This window comes from Bombina bombina, chromosome 8 (assembly GCF_027579735.1).
Source record: "Bombina bombina isolate aBomBom1 chromosome 8, aBomBom1.pri, whole genome shotgun sequence".
NCBI lineage: Eukaryota > Metazoa > Chordata > Amphibia > Anura > Bombinatoridae > Bombina > Bombina bombina.
The window spans coordinates 91,694,010-91,721,407 of record NC_069506.1 but is presented as its reverse complement, the minus strand read 5'-3'; the positions used below and the strand labels follow the sequence as shown (position 1 = coordinate 91,721,407).

General features: G+C 41.8%; 1 protein-coding gene across 8 annotated transcripts in view; it reads right to left on the bottom strand.

The window, feature by feature from the left end:
- The window catches only part of SAMD11 (sterile alpha motif domain containing 11), a 393,689-nt gene that overhangs the window by 242,043 nt on the left and 124,248 nt on the right, over positions 1-27,398 (bottom strand). For all 8 annotated transcript variants that reach the window (XM_053690450.1, XM_053690449.1, XM_053690447.1 and 5 more), the window contains exon 3: positions 21,150-21,319. In XM_053690450.1, the coding sequence (XP_053546425.1) occupies positions 21,150-21,319 (170 nt within the window). The remainder of the gene's footprint in view (positions 1-21,149; positions 21,320-27,398) is intronic.

Sequence of the window (27,398 nt, the reverse complement as noted above, 5' to 3'; positions counted from 1 at the left end):
GTAACAGGCTTCCTAGCCTGTATTAAGGTATCAATAACTGACTCAGAAAACCCACGTCTTGATAAAATCAAGCGTTCAATTTCCAAGCAGTCAGCTTCAGAGAAGTTAGATTTTGATGTTTGAAAGGACCCTGTATCAGAAGGTCCTGTTTCAGAGGTAGAGACCAAGGTGGACAGGATGACATGTCCACCAGGTCTGCATACCAAGTCCTGCGTGGCCATGCAGGTGCTATTAGAATCACTGATGCTCTCTCCTGTTTGATTCTGGCAATCAATCGAGGAAGCATCGGGAAGGGTGGAAACACGTAAGCCATCCTGAAGTCCCAAGGTGCTGTCAGGGCATCTATCAGGACTGCTCCTGGATCCCTGGATCTGGACCCGTAACGAGGAAGCTTGGCGTTCTGTCGAGACGCCATGAGATCTATCTCTGGTTTGCCCCAACGTCGAAGTATCTGGGCAAAGACCTCCGGATGAAGTTCCCACTCCCCCGGATGAAAAGTCTGACGACTTAAGAAATCCGCCTCCCAGTTCTCCACTCCCGGGATGTGGATTGCTGACAGGTGGCAAGAGTGAGACTCTGCCCAGCGAATTATCTTTGATACTTCCATCATTGCTAGGGAGCTTCTTGTCCCTCCCTGATGGTTGATGTAAGCTACAGTCGTGATGTTGTCCGACTGAAACCTGATGAACCCCCAAGTTGTCAACTGGGGCCAAGCCAGGAGTGCATTGAGAACTGCTCTCAATTCCAGAATGTTTATTGGCAGGAGACTCTCCTCCTGACTCCATTGTCCCTGAGCCTTCAGAGAATTCCAGACGGCACCCCAACCTAGAAGGCTGGCGTCTGTTGTTACAATTGTCCAGTCTGGTCTGCTGAATGGCATCCCCCTGGACAGATGTGGCCGAGAAAGCCACCATAGAAGAGAATTTCTGGTCTCTTGATCCAGATTCAGAGAAGGGGACAAGTCTGAGTAATCCCCATTCCACTGACTTAGCATGCACAGTTGCAGTGGTCTGAGGTGTAAGCGTGCAAAGGGTACTATGTCCATTGCCGCTACCATTAAGCCGATTACCTCCATGCATTGAGCCACTGACGGGTGTTGAATGGAATGAAGGGTGCGGCAAGCACTTTGAAGTCTTGTTAGCCTGTCCTCTGTCAGGTAAATCTTCATTTCTACAGAATCTATAAGAGTCCCCAGGAAGGGAACTCTTGTGAGTGGAACGAGTGAACTTTTCTTTTCGTTCACCTTCCATCCATGTGACCTTAGAAATGCCAGTACTAACTCTGTATGAAACTTGGCAGTTTGAAAGCTTGAAGCTTGTATCAGAATGTCGTCTAGGTATGGAGCTACCGAGATTCCCCGCGGTCTTAGTACCGCCAGAAGAGCACCCAGAACCTTTGTGAAGATTCTTGGAGCTGTAGCCAATCCGAATGGAAGAGCCACAAACTGGTAATGCCTGTCTAGGAAGGCAAACCTTAGGTAACGGTAATGATCTTTGTGAATCGGTATGTGAAGGTAAGCATCTTTTAAATCTACAGTGGTCATGTACTGACCCTCTTGGGTCATAGGTAAAATTGTCCGAATAGTCTCCATCTTGAACGATGGAACTCTTAGGAATTTGTTTAGGATCTTTAAGTCCAGGATTGGTCTGAAAGTTCCCTCTTTTTTTGGAACCACAAACAGATTTGAGTAAAACCCTTGTCCCTGTTCCGACCGTGGAACTGGATGGATTACTCCCATTAACAAGAGCTCTTGTACGCAGCGTAGAAACGCCTCTTTCTTTGTCTGGATTGTTGACAACCTTGACAGATGAAATCTCTCTCTTGGAGGAGAGTATTTGAAGTCCAGAAGGTATCCCTGAGATATTATCTCTAGCGCCCAGGGATCCTGGACATCTCTTGCCCAAGCCTGGGCGAAGAGAGAAAGTCTGCCCCCCACTAGATCCGATCCCGGATCGGGGGCGCTCAATTCATGCTGTTTTAGGGGCAGCAGCAGGTTTCCTGGCCTGCTTGCCCTTGTTCCAAGACTGGTTAGGTCTCCAGTTTTGTCTGTAGCGAGCAACAGATCCTTCTTGCTTTGGGGCAGAGGAAGTTGATGCTGCTCCTGCTTTGAAATTCCGAAAGGAACGAAAATTAGACTGTTTGGCCTTAGGTTTGGCCCTGTCTTGAGGCAGGGCGTGGCCTTTACCTCCTGTAATGTCAGCGATAATCTCTTTCAAACCAGGCCCAAATAAGGACTGCCCTTTAAAAGCTATATTAAGTAATTTAGACTTAGAAGTAACATCAGCTGACCAGGATTTTAGCCACAGCGCCCTGCGTGCCTGAATGGCGAATCCTGAATTCTTAGCCGTAAGTTTAGTTAAATGTACTACGGCCTCCGAAATGAATGAATTAGCTAGTTTAAGGACTCTAAGCCTGTCCGTAATGTAGTCCAGAGTAGCTGAACTAATGTTCTCTTCCAGAGACTCAATCCAGAATGCCGCTGCAGCCGTGACCGGCGCAATGCATGCAAGGGGTTGCAATATAAAACCTTGTTGAACAAACATTTTCTTAAGGTAACCCTCTAATTTTTTATCCATTGGATCTGAAAAAGCACAGCTATCCTCCACCGGGATAGTGGTACGCTTAGCTAAAGTAGAAACTGCTCCCTCCACCTTAGGGACCGTTTGCCATAAGTCCCGTGTGGTGGCGTCTATTGGAAACATTTTTCTAAATATCGGAGGGGGTGAGAACGGCACACCGGGTCTATTCCACTCCTTAGTAACAATTTCAGTAAGTCTCTTAGGTATAGGAAAAACATCAGTACTCGCCGGTACCGCAAAATATTTATCCAACCTACACATTTTCTCTGGTATTGCAACTGTGTTACAATCATTCAGAGCCGCTAACACCTCCCCTAGTAATACACGGAGGTTTTCCAGCTTAAATTTAAAATTTGAAATATCAGAATCCAGTCTGTTTGGATCAGAACCGTCACCCACAGAATGAAGTTCTCCGTCCTCATGTTCTGCCACCTGTGACGCAGTGTCTGACATGGCCCTAATATTATCAGCGCACTCTGTTCTCACCCCAGAGTGATCACGCTTGCCTCTTAGTTCTGGTAATTTAGCCAAAACTTCAGTCATAACAGTGGCCATATCTTGTAAAGTTATCTGTAATGGCCGCCCAGCTGTACTGGGCGCCACCATATCGCGCACCTCCCGAGCGGGAGATGCAGGTACTGACACGTGAGGCGAGTTAGTCGGCATAACTCTCCCCTCGTTGTTTGGTGAAATTTGTTCAATTTGTACAGATTGACTTTTATTTAAAGTAGCATCAATACAGTTAGTACATAAATTTCTATTGGGCTCCACTTTGGCATTGCAACAAATGACACAGGTATCTTCCTTCAATCCTTGTAAACAACACAACTTTAGCAAAGGTTTGATCCCATTAGCAAAAGACAACTAATTCTGAAAGCAGAAAAAAATTACAGAATAAACGTTTTTTATCTCAGTCAACTATAATCTCACAGCTCTGCTGAGAGAAATTACCTCCCTCAAAACAAGTATTGAAGACCCCTGAGTTCTGTAGAGATGAACCGGATCATGCAGGAAATACAATGAGCTGCTGACTGAAAATTTTGATGGTTAGCAAAAGCGCCAAAAAAACTGCCCCTCCCCCTCACACACAGCAGTGAGAGAGAACAGAAACTGTCAGAAAAAAGATCAAGCAACTGCCAAGTGGAAAAATAGTGCCCAAACATTTATTCACTCAGTACCTCAGCAAATGAAAACGATTTTACATTCCAGCAAAAACGTTAAACATAATTTCTTAGTTATTAAAAAGTTTTATGTACTTCTTACAGTGTAATTCCAGTGAAGTACCATTCCCCAGAATACTGAAGTGTAAAGTATACATACATGACATTATATCGGTATGGCAGGATTTTCTCATCAATTCCATTGTCAGAAAATAAAAGCTGCTACATACCTCTATGCAGATTCATCTGCCCGCTGTCCCCTGATCTGAAGTTTACCTCTCCTCAGATGGCCGAGAAACAGCAATATGATCTTAACTACTCCGGCTAAAATCATAGTAAAACTCTGGTAGATTCTTCTTCAAACTCTGCCAGAGAGGTAATAACACACTCCGGTGCTATTTTAAAATAACAAACTTTTGATTGAAGATATAAAACTAAGTATAATCACCATAGTCCTCTCACACATCCTATCTAGTCGTTGGGTGCAAGAGAATGACTGGGAGTGACGTAGAGGGGAGGAGCTATATGCAGCTCTGCTGGGTGAATCCTCTTGCACTTCCTGTTGGGGAGGAGTAATATCCCAGAAGTAATGATGACCCGTGGACTGATCACACTTAACAGAAGAAAACATAATTTATGCTTACCTGATAAATTCCTTTCTTCTGTTGTGTGATCAGTCCACGGGTCATCATTACTTCTGGGATATTATCTGCTCCCCTACAGGAAGTGCAAGAGGATTCACCCAGCAGAGTTGCTATATAGCTCCTCCCCTCTACGTCACCTCCAGTCATTCGACCAAAGACCAACGAGAAAGGAGAAACCAAGGGTGTAGTGGTGACTGAATTATAATTTAAAAAATATGCACCTGCCTTAAAAACAGGGCGGGCCGTGGACTGATCACACAACAGAAGAAAGGAATTTATCAGGTAAGCATAAATTATGTTTTCTTCTGTTATGTGTGATCAGTCCACGGGTCATCATTACTTCTGGGATACCAATACCAAAGCAAAAGTACACGGATGACGGGAGGGATAGGCAGGCTCATTATACAGAAGGAACCACTGCCTGAAGAACCTTTCTCCCAAAAATAGCCTCCGAAGAAGCAAAAGTGTCAAATTTGTAAAATTTGGAAAAAGTATGAAGCGAAGACCAAGTTGCAGCCTTGCAAATCTGTTCAACAGAGGCCTCATTCTTAAAGGCCCAAGTGGAAGCCACAGCTCTAGTGGAATGAGCTGTAATTCTTTCAGGAGGCTGCTGTCCAGCAGTCTCATAGGCTAAACGTATTAAGCTACGAAGCCAAAAAGAGAGAGAGGTAGCAGAAGCTTTTTGACCTCTCCTCTGTCCAGAATAAACGACAAACAGGGAAGAAGTTTGGCGAAAATCTTTAGTTGCCTGCAAGTAGAACTTGAGGGCACGAACTACATCCAGATTGTGTAGAAGACGTTCCTTCTTTGAAGAAGGATTTGGACACAAGGATGGAACAACAATCTCTTGATTGATATTCCTGTTAGTGACTACCTTAGGTAAGAACCCAGGTTTAGTACGCAGAACTACCTTGTCTGAGTGAAAGATCAGATAAGGAGAATCACAATGTAGGGCTGATAACTCAGAGACTCTTCGAGCCGAGGAAATAGCCATTAAAAATAGAACTTTCCAAGATAACAATTTTATATCAATGGAATGAAGGGGTTCAAACGGAACACCCTGTAAAACGTTAAGAACTAAGTTTAAACTCCATGGCGGAGCAACAGTTTTAAACACAGGCTTGATCCTAGTTAAAGCCTGACAAAAGGCTTGGATGTCTGAATTTTCTGACAGACGCCTGTGAAACAAGATGGACAGAGCTGAAATCTGTCCCTTTAATGAGCTAGCCGATAAACCCTTTTCTAAACCTTCTTGTAGAAAAGACAATATCCTAGGAATCCTAACCTTACTCCAGGAGTAATCTTTGGATTCACACCAGTATAGGTATTTACGCCATATTTTATGGTAAATCTTTCTGGTAACAGGCTTCCTAGCCTGTATCAGGGTATCAATAACCGACTCAGAAAAACCACGTTTTGATAAAATCAAGCGTTCAATTTCCAAGCAGTCAGCTTCAGAGAAGTTAGACTTTGATGTTTGAATGGACCCTGAATCAGAAGGTCCTGTCTTAGAGGTAGAGACCAAGGCGGACAGGATGACATGTCCACTAGATCTGCATACCAAGTCCTGCGCGGCCATGCAGGCGCTATTAGAATCACTGATGCTTTCTCCTGTTTGATTTTGGCAATCAATCGAGGAAGCAGCGGGAAGGGTGGAAACACATAAGCCATCCTGAAGTTCCAAGGTGCTGTCAAAGCATCTATCAGAACCGCTCCCGGATCCCTGGATCTGGATCCGTAGCGAGGAAGTTTGGCGTTCTGGCGAGACGCCATGAGATCTATCTCTGGTTTGCCCCAACGTTGAAGTATTTGGGCAAAGACCTCCGGATGAAGTTCCCACTCCCCCGGATGAAGAGTCTGGCGACTCAAGAAATCCGCCTCCCAGTTCTCCACTCCCGGGATGTGGATTGCTGACAGATGGCAAGAGTGAGACTCTGCCCAGCGAATTATCTTTGATACTTCTATCATTGCTAGGGAGCTTCTTGTCCCTCCTTGATGGTTGATGTAAGCTACAGTCGTGATGTTGTCCGACTGAAACCTGATGAACCCCCGAGTCTTTAACTGGGGCCAAGCTAGAAGGGCATTGAGAACTGCTCTCAATTCCAGAATGTTTATTGGCAGGAGACTTTCCTCCTGACTCCATTGTCCCTGAGCCTTCAGAGAATTCCAGACAGCGCCCCAACCTAGAAGGCTGGCGTCTGTTGTTACAATTGTCCAGTCCGGCCTGCTGAACGGTATCCCCCTGGACAGATGTGGCCGAGAAAGCCACCATAGAAGAGAGTTTCTGGTCTCTTGATCCAGATTCAGAGTGGGGGACAAATCTGAGTAATCCCCATTCCACTGACTCAGCATGCACAATTGCAGCGGTCTGAGATGTAGGCGTGCAAAGGGAACTATGTCCATTGCTGCTACCATTAAGCCGATCACCTCCATGCATTGAGCTACTGACGGGAGTTGAATGGAATGAAGGACACGGCATGCATTTAGAAGCTTTGTTAATCTGTCTTCTGTCAGATAAATCTTCATTTCTACAGAATCTATAAGAGTCCCCAAGAATGGAACTCTTGTGAGAGGAAAGAGAGAACTCTTCTTTTCGTTCACTTTCCATCCGTGCGACCTTAGAAATGCCAGAACTAACTCTGTATGAGACTTGGCAGTTTGAAAGCTTGAAGCTTGTATCAGAATGTCGTCTAGGTACGGAGCTACCGAAATTCCTCGCGGTCTTAGTACCGCCAGAAGGGCACCCAGAACCTTTGTAAAGATTCTTGGAGCCGTAGCCCATCCGAATGGAAGGGCTACAAACTGGTAATGCCTGTTTAAGAAGGCAAACCTTAGATACCGGTAATGATCTTTGTGAATCGGTATGTGAAGGTAAGCATCCTTTAAATCCACTGTGGTCATGTACTGACCCTCTTGGATCATGGGTAAGATTGTCCGAATAGTTTCCATTTTGAACGATGGAACTCTTAGGAATTTGTTTAGGATCTTTAAATCCAAGATTGGCCTGAAAGTTCCCTCTTTTTTGGGAACCACAAACAGGTTTGAGTAAAACCCTTGTCCTTGTTCCGACCGCGGAACCGGATGGATCACTCCCATTAATAATAGATCTTGTACACAGCGTAGAAACGCGTCTTTCTTTATTTGGTTTGTTGACAACCTTGACAGATGAAATCTCCCTCTTGGGGGAGAGGATTTGAAGTCTAGAAGGTATCCCTGAGATATGATCTCTAGCGCCCAGGGATCCTGGACATCTCTTGCCCAAGCCTGGGCGAAGAGAGAGAGTCTGCCCCCCACTAGATCCGGTCCCGGATCGGGGGCCCTCGGTTCATGCTGTCTTTGGGACAGCAGCAGGTTTACTGGCCTGCTTGCCCTTGTTCCAGGACTGATTAGGCTTCCAGCCTTGTCTGTAACGAGCAACAGCTCCTCCCTGTTTTGGTGCAGTGGAAGTTGGCGCTGCTCCTGCTTTGAAATTCCGAAAGGGACGAAAATTAGACTGTCTAGCCTTAGCTTTGGCTTTGTCTTGAGGTAGAGCGTGGCCCTTACCTCCTGTAATGTCAGCAATAATTTCTTTCAACCCGGGCCCAAATAAAGTTTGCCCCTTGAAAGGTATACTAAGTAATTTGGACTTAGAAGTTACATCAGCCGACCAGGATTTTAGCCACAGCGCTCTGCGTGCCTGAATGGCGAATCCTGAATTCTTAGCCGTAAGTTTGGTTAAATGTACTACGGCCTCCGAAATGAATGAATTAGCTAGTTTAAGGACTCTAAGCCTGTCCGTAATGTCGTCCAGCGTAGCTGAACTAAGGTTCTCTTCCAGAGACTCAATCCAAAATGCTGCCGCAGCCGTGATCGGCGCGATGCATGCAAGGGGTTGTAATATAAAACCTTGTTGAATAAACATTTTCTTAAGGTAACCCTCTAATTTTTTATCCATAGGATCTGAAAAAGCACAGCTATCCTCCACCGGGATAGTGGTACGCTTAGCTAAAGTAGAAACTGCTCCCTCCACCTTAGGGACCGTTTGCCATAAGTCCCGTGTGGTGGCGTCTATTGGAAACATCTTTCTAAATATTGGAGGGGGTGAGAACGGCACACCGGGTCTATCCCACTCCTTAGTAACAATTTCAGTTAATCTCTTAGGTATAGGAAAAACGTCAGTACTCGCCGGTACCGCAAAGTATTTATCCAACCTACACATTTTCTCTGGTATTGCAACAGCGTTACAATCGTTGAGAGCTGCTAAGACCTCCCCTAGTAATACACGGAGGTTTTCCAATTTAAATTTAAAATTTGAAATATCTGAATCCAATCTGTTTGGATCAGAACCGTCACCTACAGAATGAAGCTCTCCGTCCTCATGCTCTGCAAGCTGTGACGCAGTATCAGACATGGCCCTAGAATTATCAGCGCACTCTGTTCTCACCCCAGAGTGATCACGCTTGCCTCTTAGTTCTGGTAATTTAGCCAAAACTTCAGTCATAACAGTAGCCATATCTTGTAATGTTATCTGTAATGGCTGCCCAGATGTACTAGGCGCCATAATATCACGCACCTCCCGGGCGGGAGATGCAGGTACTGACACGTGAGGCGAGTTAGTCGGCATAACTCTCCCCTCGCTGTTTGGTGAAATTTGTTCAATTTGTACAGATTGGCTTTTATTTAAGGTAGCATCAATACAGTTAGTACATAAATTTCTATTGGGCTCCACCTTGGCATTGGAACAAATGACACAGGTATCTTCCTCTGAATCAGACATGTTTAACACACTAGCAATAAACATGCAACTCGGTTACAATTTTATTTAATAAAAACGTACTGTGCCTCAAGAAGCACTAAACGATTAAATGACAGTTGAAATAATGAACTGAAAAACAGTTATAGCATCACTCTTAACAAACAACACAACTTTTTAGCAAAGGTTTGTTCCCATTAGTAAAATAACACTAATTAAATTTTAAACAACGTTTTAAATCACAGTCACTATATAAGTCTCACAGCTCTGCTGAGAGAATCTACCTCCCTTCAAAGAAGTTTGAAGACCCCTGAGTTCTGTTAGAGATGAACCGGATCATGCAGAAAAACTGACTGGAAATTTTTGATGCGTAGCAAAGAGCGCCAAAAACGGCCCCTCCCTCTCACACACAGCAGTGAGAGAGAAACGAAACTGTCATAATTAACACAAGCAAACTGCCAAGTGGAAAATAATGCCCAAATACTTATTCACTCAGTACCTCATTAATGCAAACGATTCTACATTCCAGCAAAAACGTTTAACATGAAAAATACCTAATAAAAGGTTTAATGTACTTTTACAGAGTAATTCCGGTGAAATACCATCCCCAGAATACTAAAGTGTAGAGTATACATACATGTTCATTATAACGGTATGGCAGGATTTTTTCATCAATTCCATTCAGAAAATAACAACTGCGACATACCTCAATGCAGATTCAACTGCCCGCTGTCCCCTGATCTGAAGCTTTTACCTCCCTCAGATGGCCGAGAAACAGCAATATGATCTTAACTACTCCGGTTAAAATCATAAGAAAAACTCTGGTAGATTCTTCTTCAAACTCTGCCAGAGAGGTAATAACACGCTCCGGTGCTATTGTAAAATAACAAACTTTTGATTGAAGTTCTAAAAACTAAGTATAATCACCATAGTCCTCTCACACCTCCTATCTAGTCTTTGGGTGCAAGAGAATGACTGGAGGTGACGTAGAGGGGAGGAGCTATATAGCAACTCTGCTGGGTGAATCCTCTTGCACTTCCTGTAGGGGAGCAGATAATATCCCAGAAGTAATGATGACCCGTGGACTGATCACACATAACAGAAGAAATATCGTCTTATTTTACATTTGTATTGTGTCTTTACAATCCTAGTTAAATAATGGAGTTACTACTTACCATTAATCCATTAGGAAAAGCCTCAGATTCATATCAATAATATGCTCTAATTTATTTGTGAAGGGATATTTTGTTTCATATGAGCATGCTAAATGTTTAGGTGTGACATTCACTTTTCTCATACCCAAGTATGCATTTGCCATAATTCATGTGGGGACATTACACTTTGAGTGCTGAGCTATCATTTACTACAGCGCGGGCGTGGCCAGCGGCCGAGGCTCCGCCTGCACATTTTGTAAGTACAGTGTTTTAGCTGCTCTTTAAGTTCTTATTGTCTATCCCCCCTCTTATACTACTGTCCCTTCTATTCTTATTAGCTAATTTTTACTAAGAATTCTCAGCTTGCTGAGGAGCATATAGATATATTGAGATAAATAGTCCCAGCTAGAAGTTTATCACAACGCCTCTAACGCAGGCAGGCCCTGCATTAATACTATAATTTATACCTTTGTTGTGCACCCTATTTTGACTGCGCTCTACATACTATATCAGCCCTGCTGACATTGAATTTGTGGCTCTCTTGAGCCAGATATAACATTAACCTAATACATAATGAGAATATGAGTTACCCACTATTCTTCAAGAACCGCCTCCCACATCCTAACATCTTTACAATGTGCATCTCTCGGACCTGTGGTGGCGCTTAACATAACTTTTACAATTTGCCCGCCGTTTGTAATTTCCCACCTCCCCCCTCACCCACCCCCTTAATATATCTCCTATTTCTAGGAGAGCGAATTATGTGGTTTCTCTCGCTAATACCACACCTTATCTCCCCCCCTTTTTTTCTACATTTACATCTGGTACTACAAAATTATATTAGCACTACTTTTCCCCCCTAACTGTGCAGGATTGTTTAGTACTACCTTTTGCAGAGTCTTACTTTCAGCTTTCTAATATTATACCACCCTGTTAAATTTATTTAATCTAGCGTGTTCCATACCAATCCTATAGCTCAATTATACAAAAATTTGAGGTTTCCATGATGGGGTCCAAAAGGGGCCTCTTATCCTGGGAGCAACCTTCCGTTATAGCTGTTTATTATTGTTTGTTATGAGGCCCAAGAGCGGCCGCTTAGATAAATATGAAGGTTCTATACTTTTATTGGCATTTCTGTGAAATACTGTATTATTTGTTTTTTATTCATGTGGCAGATGAAGATGTTTTCCATATGGCTTAGAGTGATTGAGACAACATGTAATGTATATCAAACTAGAATTCACACATTGTACCCTGTTATAAGCCATTCTAGATTTCTGTTGTATACTGCTGCAATCTTTTTTTTTATTATTATTATTTTTCTCTTGTTTGTATGCCAACTTTATACCTCAATAAAAATTATTAAAAAAAAAATAAAAAAATAAGTGTTGGTTATGCAGAACTGGGGAATTGGTAATAAAAGGATTATCTCTCTATTTAAACAATAAAACTGTTCAAGTAGACTGCCCCATTAAAGGGACAGTCTACAATAGATTTTTTATTGTTTTAAAAGATAGATAATCTTTTTATTACCCATTCCCCAGTTTTGCATAACCAACACTGTTATATTAATATATTTTTTACCTCTGTGATTACCTTGTATCTAAGCATCTTCTGACAGCCCCCTGATCACATGACATTTTGTTTAATATCTATTTACTTGCATTTAGTATTGTGTGCTAACTCTTAAATAACTTCCTTGGGGTGAACACATTGTTATCTATATGGCCCACATGAACTAGCAGTCTCCTGTTGTGAAAAGCAAATACAAAAGCATGTTATTAAGAGGCTGTCAATATAGCCTTTGAAACAGGCAGAAATGTAGAGGTTTAAATGTTATCTAGTAGCAAAGGCATTATCTATCTTTTTAAACAATAACAATTTTTGTGTAGACTGTCCCTTTAAGTATTCTCACACCCTGTGGCAGCAGCAGTGCACATTCACAGATCAGCGTTATTGTTGTCTTCTTGACAAGCCGCACATTTCAGTTTAGCAGCACAATAGAAAGCGGGAGCTGTATGTTTCTGCGCTGGTTGCATTGTTCTAGATTATTCCTGAAGGCTTTTTTATATTTGATTTGTAACTGTTAAACTGTGTAAAAAAACAAGCTTGCAAATGTAAAACTTCCACTTTGTATTGCGCAGGTCGTCTTAGAGTTACAGCTGTCACAAAGCTGGTGCATTACTGATCTGTGAAAAAGGATTGCTTCTGTCACAGGATGCAACAACATGTGTGTACCAAGATAGCAATGGGTTAAAATAAGAGAAAGGCTTTAAATAGAGCTTCATGTACAGATGAGGAAACAATAGTATGGTAAATAGTAAGCACTGTACTGTAGTTGTACCCAGAGGTTTAAAGGGACCCTTAAAGGGACATTGAACCCTAAAAATAATTATTGTGATTCAGATAGAGCATGCAATTTTAAGCATATTTCTAATTTACTCCTATTATCAAATTCTTTTCATTCTCTTGGTATCTTTATTTGAAATGCAAGAATGTAAGTTTAGATGCCGGACCATTTTTGGTGAACAGCCTGTGTTGTTCTTGCTGATTGGTGGGTAAATTCATCCACCAATAAACAAGTGCTTTCCATTGTCTGAACCAAAAAAATATCTTACATGCCTTCTTTTTCAAATAAAGAAAGCAAGAGAACAAAGAAAAATTGATAATAGGAGTAAATTAGAAAGTTGTTTAAAATTGCCTGCTCTATCTGAATCACGAAAGAAAAAAATTGGGTTCAGTGTCCCTTTAACACCTGCCTGCTAAAATCCAACTCCTTCTGATTAATCAAAATGAAGTACGCATGGATGTCTATGCCATCTTGTCAGTTGACCCCAAATTGTTCAAAAAAGTGTTTACAATTACAATGTTGTACCTGTGCTTGATACTCCTATGCATGCTGCCATATTGCAATGAACGTTACACACGGGCACAGCAGTCACATGGTGCGCACGGCACCATTTTTAATTATGTATGCTGCTTAGAGAGGAATCAAATCTGCAGCACTCGCTCACTATGATGCATGCAGAGTGTGTGCTGCAGTGTTTGTGGAGATATTTTTTCACTGATATAGTATTTCAACAATGTATTATATAAATGAGCGAGAGCACAGCTTCAATTTGGGGTAGGCTGACAAGATGGCAAACACATCCATGCTTATTTGATTTTGAGTAATCAGAAGGAGTTAGAATTAAGGCATTTCAGCAGGTGTTTAATGTCCCTTTAATGTGCCTTTAATCACATAAATTACACATATTAATTCACAGATACTTAAAGGGACAGTCTAGTATAAATTAAACTTTCATTATTCAGATAGGACTTTTAATTTTAATCAACTTTCCAATTTACTTTTATCATCAAATTTGCTTTTTTTCTCTTGGTATTCTTAGTTTAAACTAAACATAGGTAGGCTCATATGCTAATTTCTTAACCTTTGAGGGCTGCCTCTTATCACATGCTTTTTAAATCTCTTTTCAACACAAAGAGACAGAAAGTACACGTGGGCCATATAGATAACACTGTGTTCAGGCACAGAAAGTTATTTAAGATTTAGCACAATATAATGCTAAATGCAAGACAATAGATAATAAACAGTCACAGTCATGTGATCAGGGGGCTGGAAGAAGGTTCTTAGATACAAGGTAATCACAGAGGTAAAAAGTATATTAATATAACTGTGTTGGTTATGCAAAACTGGGGAATGGGTAATAAAGGGATTATCTATCTTTTAAAACAATAACAATTCTATGGTAGACTGTCCCTTTAAGGCGATACTAAACCCAAATATTTTCTTTTATGATTCAGATAGAGGGTGCAATTTTAAGCAACTTTCTAATCGACTCCTATTATTAATTTTTCTTCATTCTCTTGGAATCTTTATTGGAAAAAGCAAGAATGTAAGCTTAGGAGCCGGCCCATTTTTGGTTCAGTACCCTGGGTAGCGCTTGCTGATTGGTGGTTACAGGGTGTAAGGTTTTTTTCCACTTTTTGCTCCATTGACTTCTATAGGGGAATACGATAACAAGCGCGTGATATTCAAAATTCAGCTTTTGGCTCGCATCGGGTTAACTCTTTACTTTCAACTTATTATACAAGTGCTACCCGACACACGTAAACATTTTTTTTTTCTAGTTGAGTTAGCTCAAGCAGAAGAGTTAAATACTGCTCCACTTGTAATCTGGCCCTGAATGTCTCTCAGTTGTAATCATTGAACCTAAATATCAATGTTTTTTTAGGTATACCCACGCTCAGTTCTGATTTCTGACCTCAACTTCCATCTTTACAACCCCAACAATCACAACACCTCCACCCTCCTGGAAAACCTCAGAACTATCGGACTGAAGCAACTCGTAAACTACCCAACCCAAAAAGCCGGCCACACCCTCGACCCGATCTTCTCCTCAGGCAACCACATCTCAGTCAATCACATCACCGAACTCCTCTGGACTGACCACCACTGCATACACTTCTCCATCAACAAACCCACCACCCACCTCCGACAGTACCACCCGCCCCGCAGAAACTGGAACAACATCACCCAAGACCAACTACACCGCACCCTAAACAAATCCTCCCCACCTACATCCACAGACACCAACTCCTCCGCCCGCAACCTCCACCGCTGGATTACAGACTGCTCCAACACCCTCGCCCCCCTAAAAAAACATCTAGCCAGCTGGTTCACCCCGGCCCTCCAGGACTCCAAACGTCACTGCAGACGACTGGAAAGAACCTGGGGATCCAGCAAGACCCTTCTGGATAAAGCTGCCTTTAAGGAAGCAATCACCACCCACCATCACCTCATAAAAAACACCAAAAAAACAGCCATCCATGACAGAATCAACTCTAATGCACATAACAGCAAGGAGTTGTTCTCAGTCATCAAGGAATCTCTAAACCCAACAGCGACACCACCAACATTCCATCCTCCCAGGACCTCTGCAATACCCTCGCTGCACACATCCACCGCAAGATCCTCGACATCTATGACAGTTTCACACCTCATAACTCAACCTCCACCACCCACTCCCCTACACCCAACGACACCCCTCCCAAATTCGCCCCCCTCACCACACACGGACTATCTGGAGCCCCGTTACCACAGATGACACCCTCAAAATCATGAAATCCATCAACTCCGGTGCACCCTCGAACCCATGCCCCCATCACATATTCAACAAAGCAAGCAACACCATCGCCCCTGAACTCCGCTGCACCATCAACTGCTCCATCAAAACCGGCACCTTCCCGGATATCTAGAAGCACGCAGAACTGAAACCCCTGCTGAAGAAACCCTCGGCAGACCCCACCGACCCGAATAACTACCAGCCTATATCTCTACTCCCCTTCCCGGCCAAAGTCATAGAAAAGTCCATCAACTTGCAACTTATTGACCACATTGAGGCCAACCACACCCTGGACCACTCCGAATTCGGTTTCAGAAGCAACCACAACACCAAGACCGCCCTCCTCGCCGCCACAGACGACATCCGCTCCATGCTCGACCAAGGAGAAACCGCCGCCCTCATCCTACTAGACCTCTCAGCAGCTTTCGACGCTGTCGACCACAACACCCTCCGCACCCGCCTACACGACGCCGGCATCCGCAGCAAAGCCCTGGAATGGATCACCTCCTTCCTCACGGGCAGGACCCAGAAAGTCAGACTCCCGCCTTTCTCCTCCAAACCCACACCAGTCAACTGTGGTGTTCTTCGCTGAGCCCCACCTTTTTAAACATCTACATGGCCCCTCTTGCTGCCATCGTCCGACGCCACAACCTCAACATCGTCTCCTACGCCGACGACACCCAGTTAATCATCTTACTCACCCAAGATCCCACCACCACCAAAAAGAACGTCCACGAAGGCCTGACAGCTGTCGCCGCCTGGATGAAGTACAACCGGCTCAAACTAAACACAGACAAAACCGAAGTCCTCCTCCTCAGGTTTCATCCTGGACTCGTCACTCTCCATGGACCGACAAATCAATGCCATCACCTCAACATGCTTCCACATTCTCCACCTGCTACGAAATACAGTAACCCACGCCCTTGTCAGCAGCCGGTTAGACTACGGCAACGCACTCTATGCCGGCTCCACCATCAAACTCTAAAAGAGACACCAACGTATCCAGAACGCCTCAGCCAGACTCATCCTTACCAACGCGTTCAAGGCCCTACACAACATCGGACCCGAATACCTCAACCACCGCGTAAATTTCTACACCCCCGCCAGACAACTCCGATCGGCCGACCAAGCACTCGCAGTCATCCCCCGCATCAGCAAATCCACAGCACGTGGAAGATCCTTCTCCCACATGGTGGCAAAGACATTGAACACCCTCCCGCTGCACCTCAGACAATCCACCTCCCTTACAAAGTTCAGAAAGGACCTCAAAACCTGGTTTTTCTACTGAATGCCCATCCCCTCCCCCCTTCTCCTATCCCCTTTCCCTTAGCGCCTTGAGACCTTCACGGGTGATTAGTTTGCGCTCTATAAGTACCCAATAGATAGATAGAGAGATAGATAGATAGATAGATAGATAGATAGATAGATAGATAGATAGATAGGTCAGTTTAAATTCTTGAGTCACTGTATTAGTTTATTAACTGAACAAAAACATAAGATACATATTTGTTAAACTAAAACATAGAGATCTATATATCAATTAATCATCTCTATATGATAACACATGTTCTGCAGTTGTATCTATCAAGAGTTCTTATAAATCTCATTGTTACTCTAGAGAGTACGCTTCATATTTGTACATTAAAGGGAAATTGTAGAGCAAAAATGACATGCTCAAATTCATTACAGCACAAACTTATCAAATGATTTATCTACAAAATTCCCCTAGGCTTTGATATTTTTTTTCTGTTGAAAATCATTGGATTTCCAAAAGATTCTGATTAACCCTTATGTGTTAAACCCCCTCAAATCGGTTAAACATAAACTTAAAATACAACTAGGGAGCCGCAGAGAACTGCTGGTCCTATATAGATATAGTAATTGAACCAATCAGCAGTGGCTGTATCATGACCCAGAAGGTTTTCTGGTTTTAAGCAAATAAACTTGCAGGGTCGGTAGTGCTAAAATGACATGACCTAATTACAGAATATAATTTTTTCACTACAATGTCCATTTAAGTTGCTGAAATTTGGCACAAAAATTATTGCTGTATGTTCAGTTTATAAAATGTTCTACTTAATGTGTGGTCTTACTTTGCCTCTTGTATTGAATTACAATGCCAAGTTTCAACCCCAGAGGTAACACCTCTTGCTTCACAAAGTAATTAAAACGAGTTCAAAACCATTCCAGGTGTAACCTATACCTGGGCTGCCTTCTTGTGTAATATATAAAAATAAATATAGTCATTTCTAAATTAAATTGCTCTTGGTGTAACCCTCCCTGATTACAAATTCTAATTTTATCTCTTCCAGTAGTAATTTGAAGGGACATGAAGCACAATTTTTTTCTTTCATAATTCAGATAGAGCTTGTGATTTTAAACAAAACAAATTAGATAATAGAAGTATATTGATACTTCTATTATCTAATTTGTTTTGTTCCCTTAGTATCCTTTGTTGAAAAGGATACCTAGGTAGGCTCAGGAGCTGCCACCAATCAGCAAGTGCTACCCGGGGTCTGAACCAAATATGGGCTGGCTCTAAACCTTCATTCTTGCTTTATCGAGTAAAGATAAAAGGAGAACTAAGAAAAATTCACAAGAAATGCTTGTGCAATGTTAAATGCCGACAGCGTATGCTTTCGGCATTTAGCGATGCCAGGCGGACATGATTCGCTGCAGAGAATCATGTCCGTCCAGAATTTGATCAATCAGCCCCATAGTCTAATTGTTATTAATATGTTTTCAATTTACCAGAGCTCATGTCTGAAGTTTATTACTGGAGGGTTAATGAGCATTTAATTTTTGTTCTAATGTCCCTTGCAACTGTTTTTAACCCCTTCAAAGTCAGAGACAATTTAATTTATTTTTCTTGTTTGCATTTAAACAAAGTTCTGTACTTAGCTCATCAGTACTGCTTAAAGGGACAGTCAAGTCCAAAAAAAACTTTCATGTTTTAAATAGGAAATGCAATTTTAAACAACTTCCCAATTTACTTTTATCACCAATTTTGATTTGTTCTCTTGGTATTCTTAGTTGAAAGCTAAAACTAGGAGGTTCATATGCTAATTTCTTAGACCTTGAAGACTGCCTCTAATCTGAATACATTTTGACCACTAGAGGGCATTAGTTCACATGTTTCATATAGATAACATTGAGCTCATGCACGTAAAGTGACCTAGGACTGAGCACTGATTGGCTAAACAGCATGTCTGTCAAAAGAACTGAAATAAGGGGGCAGTCAGCATAAGCTTAGATACAAGATAATTACAGAGGTAAAACGTGTATTATTATAACTGTGTTGGTTATGCAAAACTGGGGAATGGGTAATAAAGGGATTATCTTTCTTTTTAAACAACAAAAATTCTGGTGTTGACTGTCCCTTTAATGTAACTGAGGAGCTATGCACAACATTAAGTGCGTTTTAAATGTGTTTTAAAGAGACATGAAACCCCAAAAATATATTTCACGATTCATGTAGAGAATACAATTTCCACAACTTTCTAATTTACTTCTATTATCTAATTTGTTTCATTCTCTTGGTATCATTTGTTGAAAAAGCAGTAGTGCACTACTGGTTTCTAACTGAACACATGGGTGAGCCAGTGACAATTGGTATATATATGCAGCCTCCAATCAGCAGCTAGAACCTAGGTTCTTTGCTGCTCCTGAGCTTGCCTAGATAAACCTTTCAGCAAAGCATAACAAGAGAAGGAAGCAAATAAATAATAAAAGTAAATTGGAAAGTTGTTTAAAATTGTATTCTCTATCGGAATCCCGAAAGAAACATTTTGGGTTTCATGTCCCTTTAAGAACTATATATTATTGGGAGTTTAGCAGTAGATACTTCAGGAGACCAGTAGTTATTTTTAAGTACAGACAAAAAGCATTATGATGAGCTCTCATGAATGCCTAGATTGAAAAGTTAAAGTGATAGACTGATACGTGAAATGTTTTTTGTGTGTATTAGGTTTAATGCTTCTAAATATTTTTATTTTATTATTTGTTCTAAATCAGAGTTCTCCCCAGGACTTTTTTAGCGGGTGCACCACCCAGCTGATTTTACTAAACACCCAGCTAAAATTTTAGCCAATATTAAACTAAAATTAGTTAATCTTAAAAAATATTGTTTTTTTTATTGCACAGGTTATCATTAAATTTATGGATGTGATGTTAAATTGTGCAAATAATCTGTGCTTTGGATAGCAGAGAATTATATAATATTAGAAAATACTACACTGCCCCCCCCCCCCACACCCGGCTACTTCATAATGCCATTGACTACTTCATAATGCCACCTAGCAGTCAACATTTTCTGTGGAGAACGCTGTTCTTACTTACATTTCACTTCCCACCTTGATGGACTCTTTTTTTCCCCGGGTGATGTTTTTTACTGTCACCCAATCAGGACTGTTGCCACACGGCTCACTTTGTGCTATGGACGGGCTTGCCTAGCTGATATACACAAATGCACACTTGCACCCAGATGATATTTTTCTAAATGTAAGCTGTTGCCCCAAAGTTCTCTGCACGCATGAACTATGATATATAGAGCGTGTGGGATCGCTTTATATGTCACTGCACTACAGAAAAGGTAATGGAAGGGGAGGAGGGAAGGACTATAAACGGCAGAAGAATACAATATATTTTTTTATCATATTAAGTCATATTTTAAAAAAGTGGTATAGCGGTGTAACGGCACAGACAAGTTTCTGACTGTTTTAATCTACCATCATGTATGTTTGTATCAGTTGATTAAAGGGAAATAAAAGCAGCTTCCCTTGATCATGTATAAATAACATTATGGTCATAGCTACTATTTGGTATTAATGGGATTTTATTTGTGCCTTACTTTGAAAACACCTTATCATGGGCTTAATTAGAAGAGCAAACCACAAGCATTCATAAACTATATGGCCAAAAGTATGTGGACACCGCTATTAATTATTCAGTTTAGTTATTATAGTTTAGGTCAGCCACACCCATTGCTAATAGGTGCAAAAAGTCTAGCACATAGCCATGAAATCTCCATAGACAAACATTGGCCGTACAATGGGTCATAATGAAGAGTTTAGTGACTTTAAATGTGGCACTGTTGTAGCATGCCGCCTTTACCACTAGTCATTTTATGACATTTTTTCTCTACTTGATCTGCCCTGGTCAACTGTAAGTGCTATTGTTGTGAAGTGGAAGCATCTAGGAGCAACAATAAGTGGTAGACCATGCAAACTCACAGAGCGGGGCTACCGAGTGCTGAAGCACGTAGCGGGTAAAAATCACCTATCTTCTGTTGCATCATTCAGTACAGACATTCTCATCCAACAACAGTGCCATTCTTTCGATTGAATGGCACACACTCTTTTGGAAAGCCTTCCCAGAAGAGTTGGAGCTGTTATAACCAAAAAGAGGGACACAACTCCATATTGATATTCATGGTTTTGAAAAGTCCATCAAGCTCATATAGGTGTGATGGTCCAGTGTCCACATACTTTTTGGCCAATTAGTGCACAATCATAGTATATGATATAGAAAGTCTGAACTACTCCATATGTTAAATTAGTAGTGCTCAGGGTGGGACAGAACCAGTGAATGCAGCAGGTGCTGTCCGAGAGGAATGCATAGATCCTGTTTCCAATACACTGCTGCCAGCATGAGTGAAGGAGCAGCCAAAACGGGCCCACACATGACGGTTATTCAAAGCCAGTACCCCCAGGCACTGGGAGCTCATTAAACGGAGTATCTCGTTAGGACACGTACCTTCTTTTCATGATACTTATATGCAAATCTTCTTCCAGCTTCACAGATGGGTGTTCTCCATTCCCTTTAGGGCTGTCATCCCCTGGGGAGAACACAGAACACGGCTCCTTTTTAGGGATCCTACTGGGAGGGAGAGGAATGGTTCTTTTCTCAGCAAGTCGACCCCGGTTCTGAAAGAGAATGAGATATGTTTGTAGAAGATGATTTCTACTGAATATTTTTAAGCCAAATCAACTTTATCACACAACCCATATTAGCAAAAACAACAGAATTTCTGAAATCAAAGCACGAATCAGCACAATCAGAATCAAACAGAGACATACATACTTATAGTGAAGGGTGATACAACCTTAGTCAAATTACTTTTTCTTTTTTTTTATTTAGAAATGGGATTCTAAGAGCTCTATTCACAAAGAAATGAATGGCAGAATTGTAGGTGATTTCAAATCTTTTACCAACTATGAATTATGAAGAGCCAACACCAGCGAGTATTTACTGTAAGAAGAGCTGATTTAACTTTGCACAATGCATAGTTATTGCTGCATTCAATTCACCTGCATTTCTCCCAATTTAGGTGAATTGTACACAGAATTAACTATGCAATGTGCAGGGCTAACTCAGCTCTTCTTGCAGGAGATACTCACTGGGTTTGGATCTTTATAATGCATAGTTAAAGTGAAGGTCAATTTTGATGAATTAGTGCCCGTTTTTTAATAATCCTATTAAAAACAAGGGCACTTTAATTCATCAAAATTGACATTACACTCGTTTTCTTCAAAAACTTACCCTTTTAATCCTGAATGCCGCTCCAGCGATTCCCCCGGCCGTCGGAAGCCTCTGCAGACGTCAGAAATGACAAATCAGGCTTCCTCCAATCACAGCTTCCCTCCCGGGGGAATCTTGGCCTGATGCAACGCTGTGATTGGAGAAAGCCGGATTCGTAATTTTGGACCCGCAAAGACAGCTTGCGACGGGTGGAGGAAGTGCTGGAGTGGCTGCCAGGATTAAAAGGTACATTTTTGAAGAACACAGTGAAATGTCAATTTTGATGAATTAAAGTGACCTTGTTTTTAATAGGTTTATTAAAAACCGGGCACTAATTCATCAAAATGGACCTTCACTTTAATGGCGGGAATTGAAATGTTTCAATTCACCTCTTAATGAATAGAGACCCCTTGGTTTTCCTGTTGTGCAAAGAGAGTGAAGATAGGAGGAAAGATGGCTTGGAGAGGGAGAAAAAATAAGGAGACGAGGAAAGATGAAAAAAAGAGTGGCAGTTGGAATGGAGAAAAGGATACAAACAGAGGGAGATAATTACAAATAAATTATAAGAGATAGAGAGCAGGAGAAGATAATAGATTAATAAACTTGCAGTCATTTATGCATTACATATACATACTAAATGTAAAAAGTAAACTAATACAGAGCAATCAAGAAAAAAAATGCAGCCACAATGAGACCTGTATTGTAACTTTCTTAAGGCCCAGAAGCAGATCAGTAATTTACACCATGGTGCAAAATATTTCTAAAATTCATGTGACTTTGTAATTGGTGGTACTGAAGATGCATGCTGGGAAAAAAAATCACTGTATATTACCACTCATGGAAAAAGTTTCTCATCAGGAGATAGAAATGTACTAGTCCATAAATAGGTAAAAATGTAATTCCTCATAGCCCACTGCAATTTCTTATTGATCCAGGTCTAGTGGAGCAGTATTGTGCCTTTAAAATTTCTAGGATTTGCCCAGAGGCAAAACTTTTTTTTCAATTTCTGCGCAGAGATTTTTTTTTTTTTTTTAAATTCGTTTTTATTGAAGGAATCAAGCGCTTACAACATTTTCACAGTAGTCATTCCATGTATAGACAGTAATCTCTTCAAATGAACAATTATACAGTTATACAGCTGTTTGATTTCCAGTTTACAAGTGTGAACAATCAAGTGTGAGCAATCAAAAGTCATTGCAGAGATGGCATGTCGCAGAAGTAATGTCCATATCTCAGGTTTCAGCATATAGTTGCACACCTCATTCCTTAAAACATTTTTAATTTTAAAACATTTAAAAACATTCAAAACATGTAAAGTAACTATCTACATATGACCAGGTATCTATAGGCAGTTTGACTGTGAACCTTTCCATTTCCAATAAAGGATAAATGAAGGAGGTAGAGGGGGGTTGGTAAGAGGGGGGGGGGGGGGGGGAGGGAAAAAAAAACAAAAACAAAAAAAAACTTTCTTGTGTGTGGTAGTCTGGGTTAAATATTCAGCTTGAGTCTTTCCCCCCTACCCTTAGAATAACATCACTTCAAAGGGTTCTCGGCTTTGTGTGTTCTGCCCCGTGTGTTCTGCCCCTTCACCCAATTCTATCTGTTGCATTGCTTCCAAATGAGCAAAAGGTTTCAGCACCTGATTTCGAATGGCTGGGTCTAGTGTGTCCAGGAATGACCCCCATTTTCTCAAGAAGGGGCGCAGCCTGTGTTTTGTGTCAAGTCGAACATCATATTGTTCCACAAAGAGTTGTTTAAGCAATAGGTGTTTCAGTTGTGCTATTGTTGGAGCTTGTCTAGTTAACCATCTTGTAAGAATGCATTGTCTAGCTAGTATAGTGTATAATGTGAGGAATTTGTGCAATCTTTTATGTGAGTCTTCCCATTTCAGCATAAAAATCTCTACCTCTGTAAATACTACCTCTATGTGCAGTGTAATTTTAAGCCAATATTGACAGTGACTCCAGAACCTCCTAATCTTCGAGCAAGTGTAAAAATAGTGATGAAATGATGGGGTCGCAGCGCCACATTTAACACATCTATCCAGGATTGAACTATTCCATTTTGATAATCTATGGGGTGTAATGTAGTCCATGTGTAGGATTCTGACCTGTGCCTCCCTGTGTGACACTGCCAGTGTCGCTTGCTGTGCATGTTCTAGACTCTCTTTGATGTCTTGTGTCGTCACTTCTGTTAAACAGTCGTTATTGTACCTAGTTGATATGTCCTCTAGGATCTGAGACTCTTTTTGTTGTATCAGGCGGGTGTAGATATGAGATAGAGAGAAGGAAAAAAAAAAAAAAAAAAAAAAAAAAAAAAAAAAAAAAAAAAAAAAAAAAAAAAAATTGAAAAAAAGGAGCACGAGCAGCAGATCTATGCACAAAAAATTTTATTTACAGACAGTAAACATAGCGCATTGGCGCTCAGAGTGAAGAAAAACAAACACGTTTGTCAAACAATATACAAAACGGTGAGAGGGGAGAAAAAACCCCCGGGGTAAATACTGACAAATTAAGGAGACTAGCTAGTAGGAAAACAGGTATACGCGTTTCAGCTTACAGCCTTACTCATTACCTGACTAAAACACAGTGAGGTGAACTTAAAAACAGTAGCTAGTCATCCCATTGGTGGATGGGAACACTCCCCCCAAATAATCCTCCAATGGGTGTTTAGTTACGTAGCCAAAGACACCTGGGGACGCACAGGGTTGCACACTAAATACAGCATACTGTGACACACAGTATGCTGTATTTAGTGTGCAACCCTGTGCGTCCCCAGGTGTCTTTGGCTACGTAACTAAACACCCATTGGAGGATTATTTGGGGGGAGTGTTCCCATCCACCAATGGGATGACTAGCTACTGTTTTTAAGTTCACCTCACTGTGTTTTAGTCAGGTAATGAGTAAGGCTGTAAGCTGAAACGCGTATACCTGTTTTCCTACTAGCTAGTCTCCTTAATTTGTCAGTATTTACCCCGGGGGTTTTTTCTCCCCTCTCACCGTTTTGTATATTGTTTGACAAACGTGTTTGTTTTTCTTCACTCTGAGCGCCAATGCGCTATGTTTACTGTCTGTAAATAAAATTTTTTGTGCATAGATCTGCTGCTCGTGCTCCTTTTTTTCAATTTTGTTTGCACTTGCCTGGCCTTTAGTGTAGCACAGCAGCTAAGTATTGCACCATTGTCCTGACCGCATCTACACGCCCAACACCTGGGACGTTAACGAAAGGAGGAGTCACCCACTGCAGCCACCGGAGCTCACACAGGAGCTGGATACCAACTGAATGAGACAATCCATACACAGTAAAGAAACCGGATATATTGCCGAAACGGACTGTCGCTCAGGTTCCAGTAGTACACAGGTATGGAGTGTGGACTGTTGGCATCTTTATATATATGTATTAGTTATCTAGGGTGTTTGCACCTATAACCTCATACGTGTGCATTTAGCGGTGGTATATGATTCTCACCGGTCCTAACTTGAGGTAGGGAAAACTCATAGGACCTGGTCACTTTCCACTATCAATACTTGTTATTCTAACAAACACTTGCATTGCGTGTTGGGAGCTAGCTGATCAACACACTGCTCTCAGCTGATAGGTATACGTTATCATTGTTACTCTCCACTTTAATTGACTTTCCCTTATTTGTTATTTTCTATTTCGTGTATAGAGAGAAGGACCCTGCCCTGAATAGTGTTTGGGAAACTGCAAAGGGTGATGCATCCCAAAATCCTACATTAGAGGATTGCAATGACGCTACATAATGACGCAGCTGTAAGTAAGCGTAGAACTGTTTGTTTGGGATTAGGTATTTAGCTCTTAAGTCTTGAAACGACCGCACCGTGTGGTGTAATGGATCTAGCACATCACCGACCAGTGTTAGGCCAGTTCTGCTCCAGATTCGGAATGGTTCTTGGTCATTCCCCGCAGGGAAATCTGGGTTTCCGATTATCGGGATGAATTTTGGTGAGGGCATGCCGGTTTTCAGGTGTTTATGGATTCCTTGCCAGGCCTTAAGTGGGTCTGCGTATATTACATTGTTATATACCCCCGGCGGGAGCGTTTTTTGGTCCCCATAGGGTAGGTAGGACAATGCCATAGGTGCCACTACCGCCTTTTCAAGGCTGGCGTCACTAAAATGTCCTGTGTTCAGCTGCCAATCCATGACAAGACGGGCCAATGCCGCCCAGTTGTACAGTCTAACATTCGGAAGGCCCAGCCCTCCCGCTGAGTATGGAAGCTGAAGCTTCTCCATCGCTATTCTCGGTTTGCCCTTTTTCCAAATGAATTGAGATACTGCTCGATTGAGTGACTGTGTATCTGCCTTGGTCATGAGGAATGGCAGCATAAGCAGGGGATAGAGTATTTTGGGCAATATTGTCATCTTGATCAGGTTGACCCTACCTGACAGTCCCAGAGGGAGATTGAGCCAGTTGGATAGTTGGGAAGTGATTTGAGCACTTTTTTCCGAGATATTTAGTTTGTAGATTTTTGAGGGGTCTCTATGCAGGTGTATGCCTAGATAAGTCAGTTTCTCTGTCACTTCCACAAATGGGAAGTCATGTGTGGAGTGAGGGTGTTTATTAAGCCACATTACCTCAGATTTGGAGGCGTTTATCTTGTACCCGGAGAAGCTACCGAAGTCGGCTATCGTTCGGAGGATATTGGGTATATGGGTTTGCGGGGAATCTACGAATAGCAACATATCATCCGCGTATAGCGCAAGGTGGAGGGGAACTCCTTTAACTATGATTCCCGGGAAAGTGTGTCTGAGCTTTATCGCCAATGGTTCCAACGCCAAATTGAACAGCAGCGGGGACAGGGGGCATCCTTGCCTGGTGCCTCTTTGAAGAGGAAAATCCCCCGAGAAAAGCCCGTTGGAAAGGACCCGTGCCACCGGCTTGTCGTAGATTTTACCTAGTACCTTCAGAAATGGGCCATCAAAACCGAACCTACGCAATGAATCCATCAAATGCGGCCATTCTACTCGGTCGAAGGCCTTCTCCGCGTCCAAGGACAGCAGGAAGGCCTCCGACGAGGCCCGCACGGCACCGTCTCTCCCCTTTGACCAGTAATGTTCTATGACATGCAAGACCCTTCGGAGATTCACCACCGAGGTGTGCTTGAACACAAAGCCAGTTTGATCTGCAGAGATTTTTTTTATTGAAAATTTTTGTCCAGATCATTGTGAAATTAAATTAATTTGTAAAGGAAGCAGTTACAATAAAGAACCAGATCAATTGCAATGCAATGATTACCTGGAGCATAAAGCAATTTTTAAAGTTTTATAATATATAGCAGTAGCTGATAATTAAATTGCACATTAGCTGCAGAGAAAAAAAATATTAATACATTTGTTTCTGTTGCCTTTGGTCTAACATCACATAGTTATAAGTTAGAAATGTAGTTACAGGTGCATTGCTCATAAGAACAATATTCAGAATTCACAGCTTTGCAGACTAGGAAAGGGCTAGGGGCAGGGTT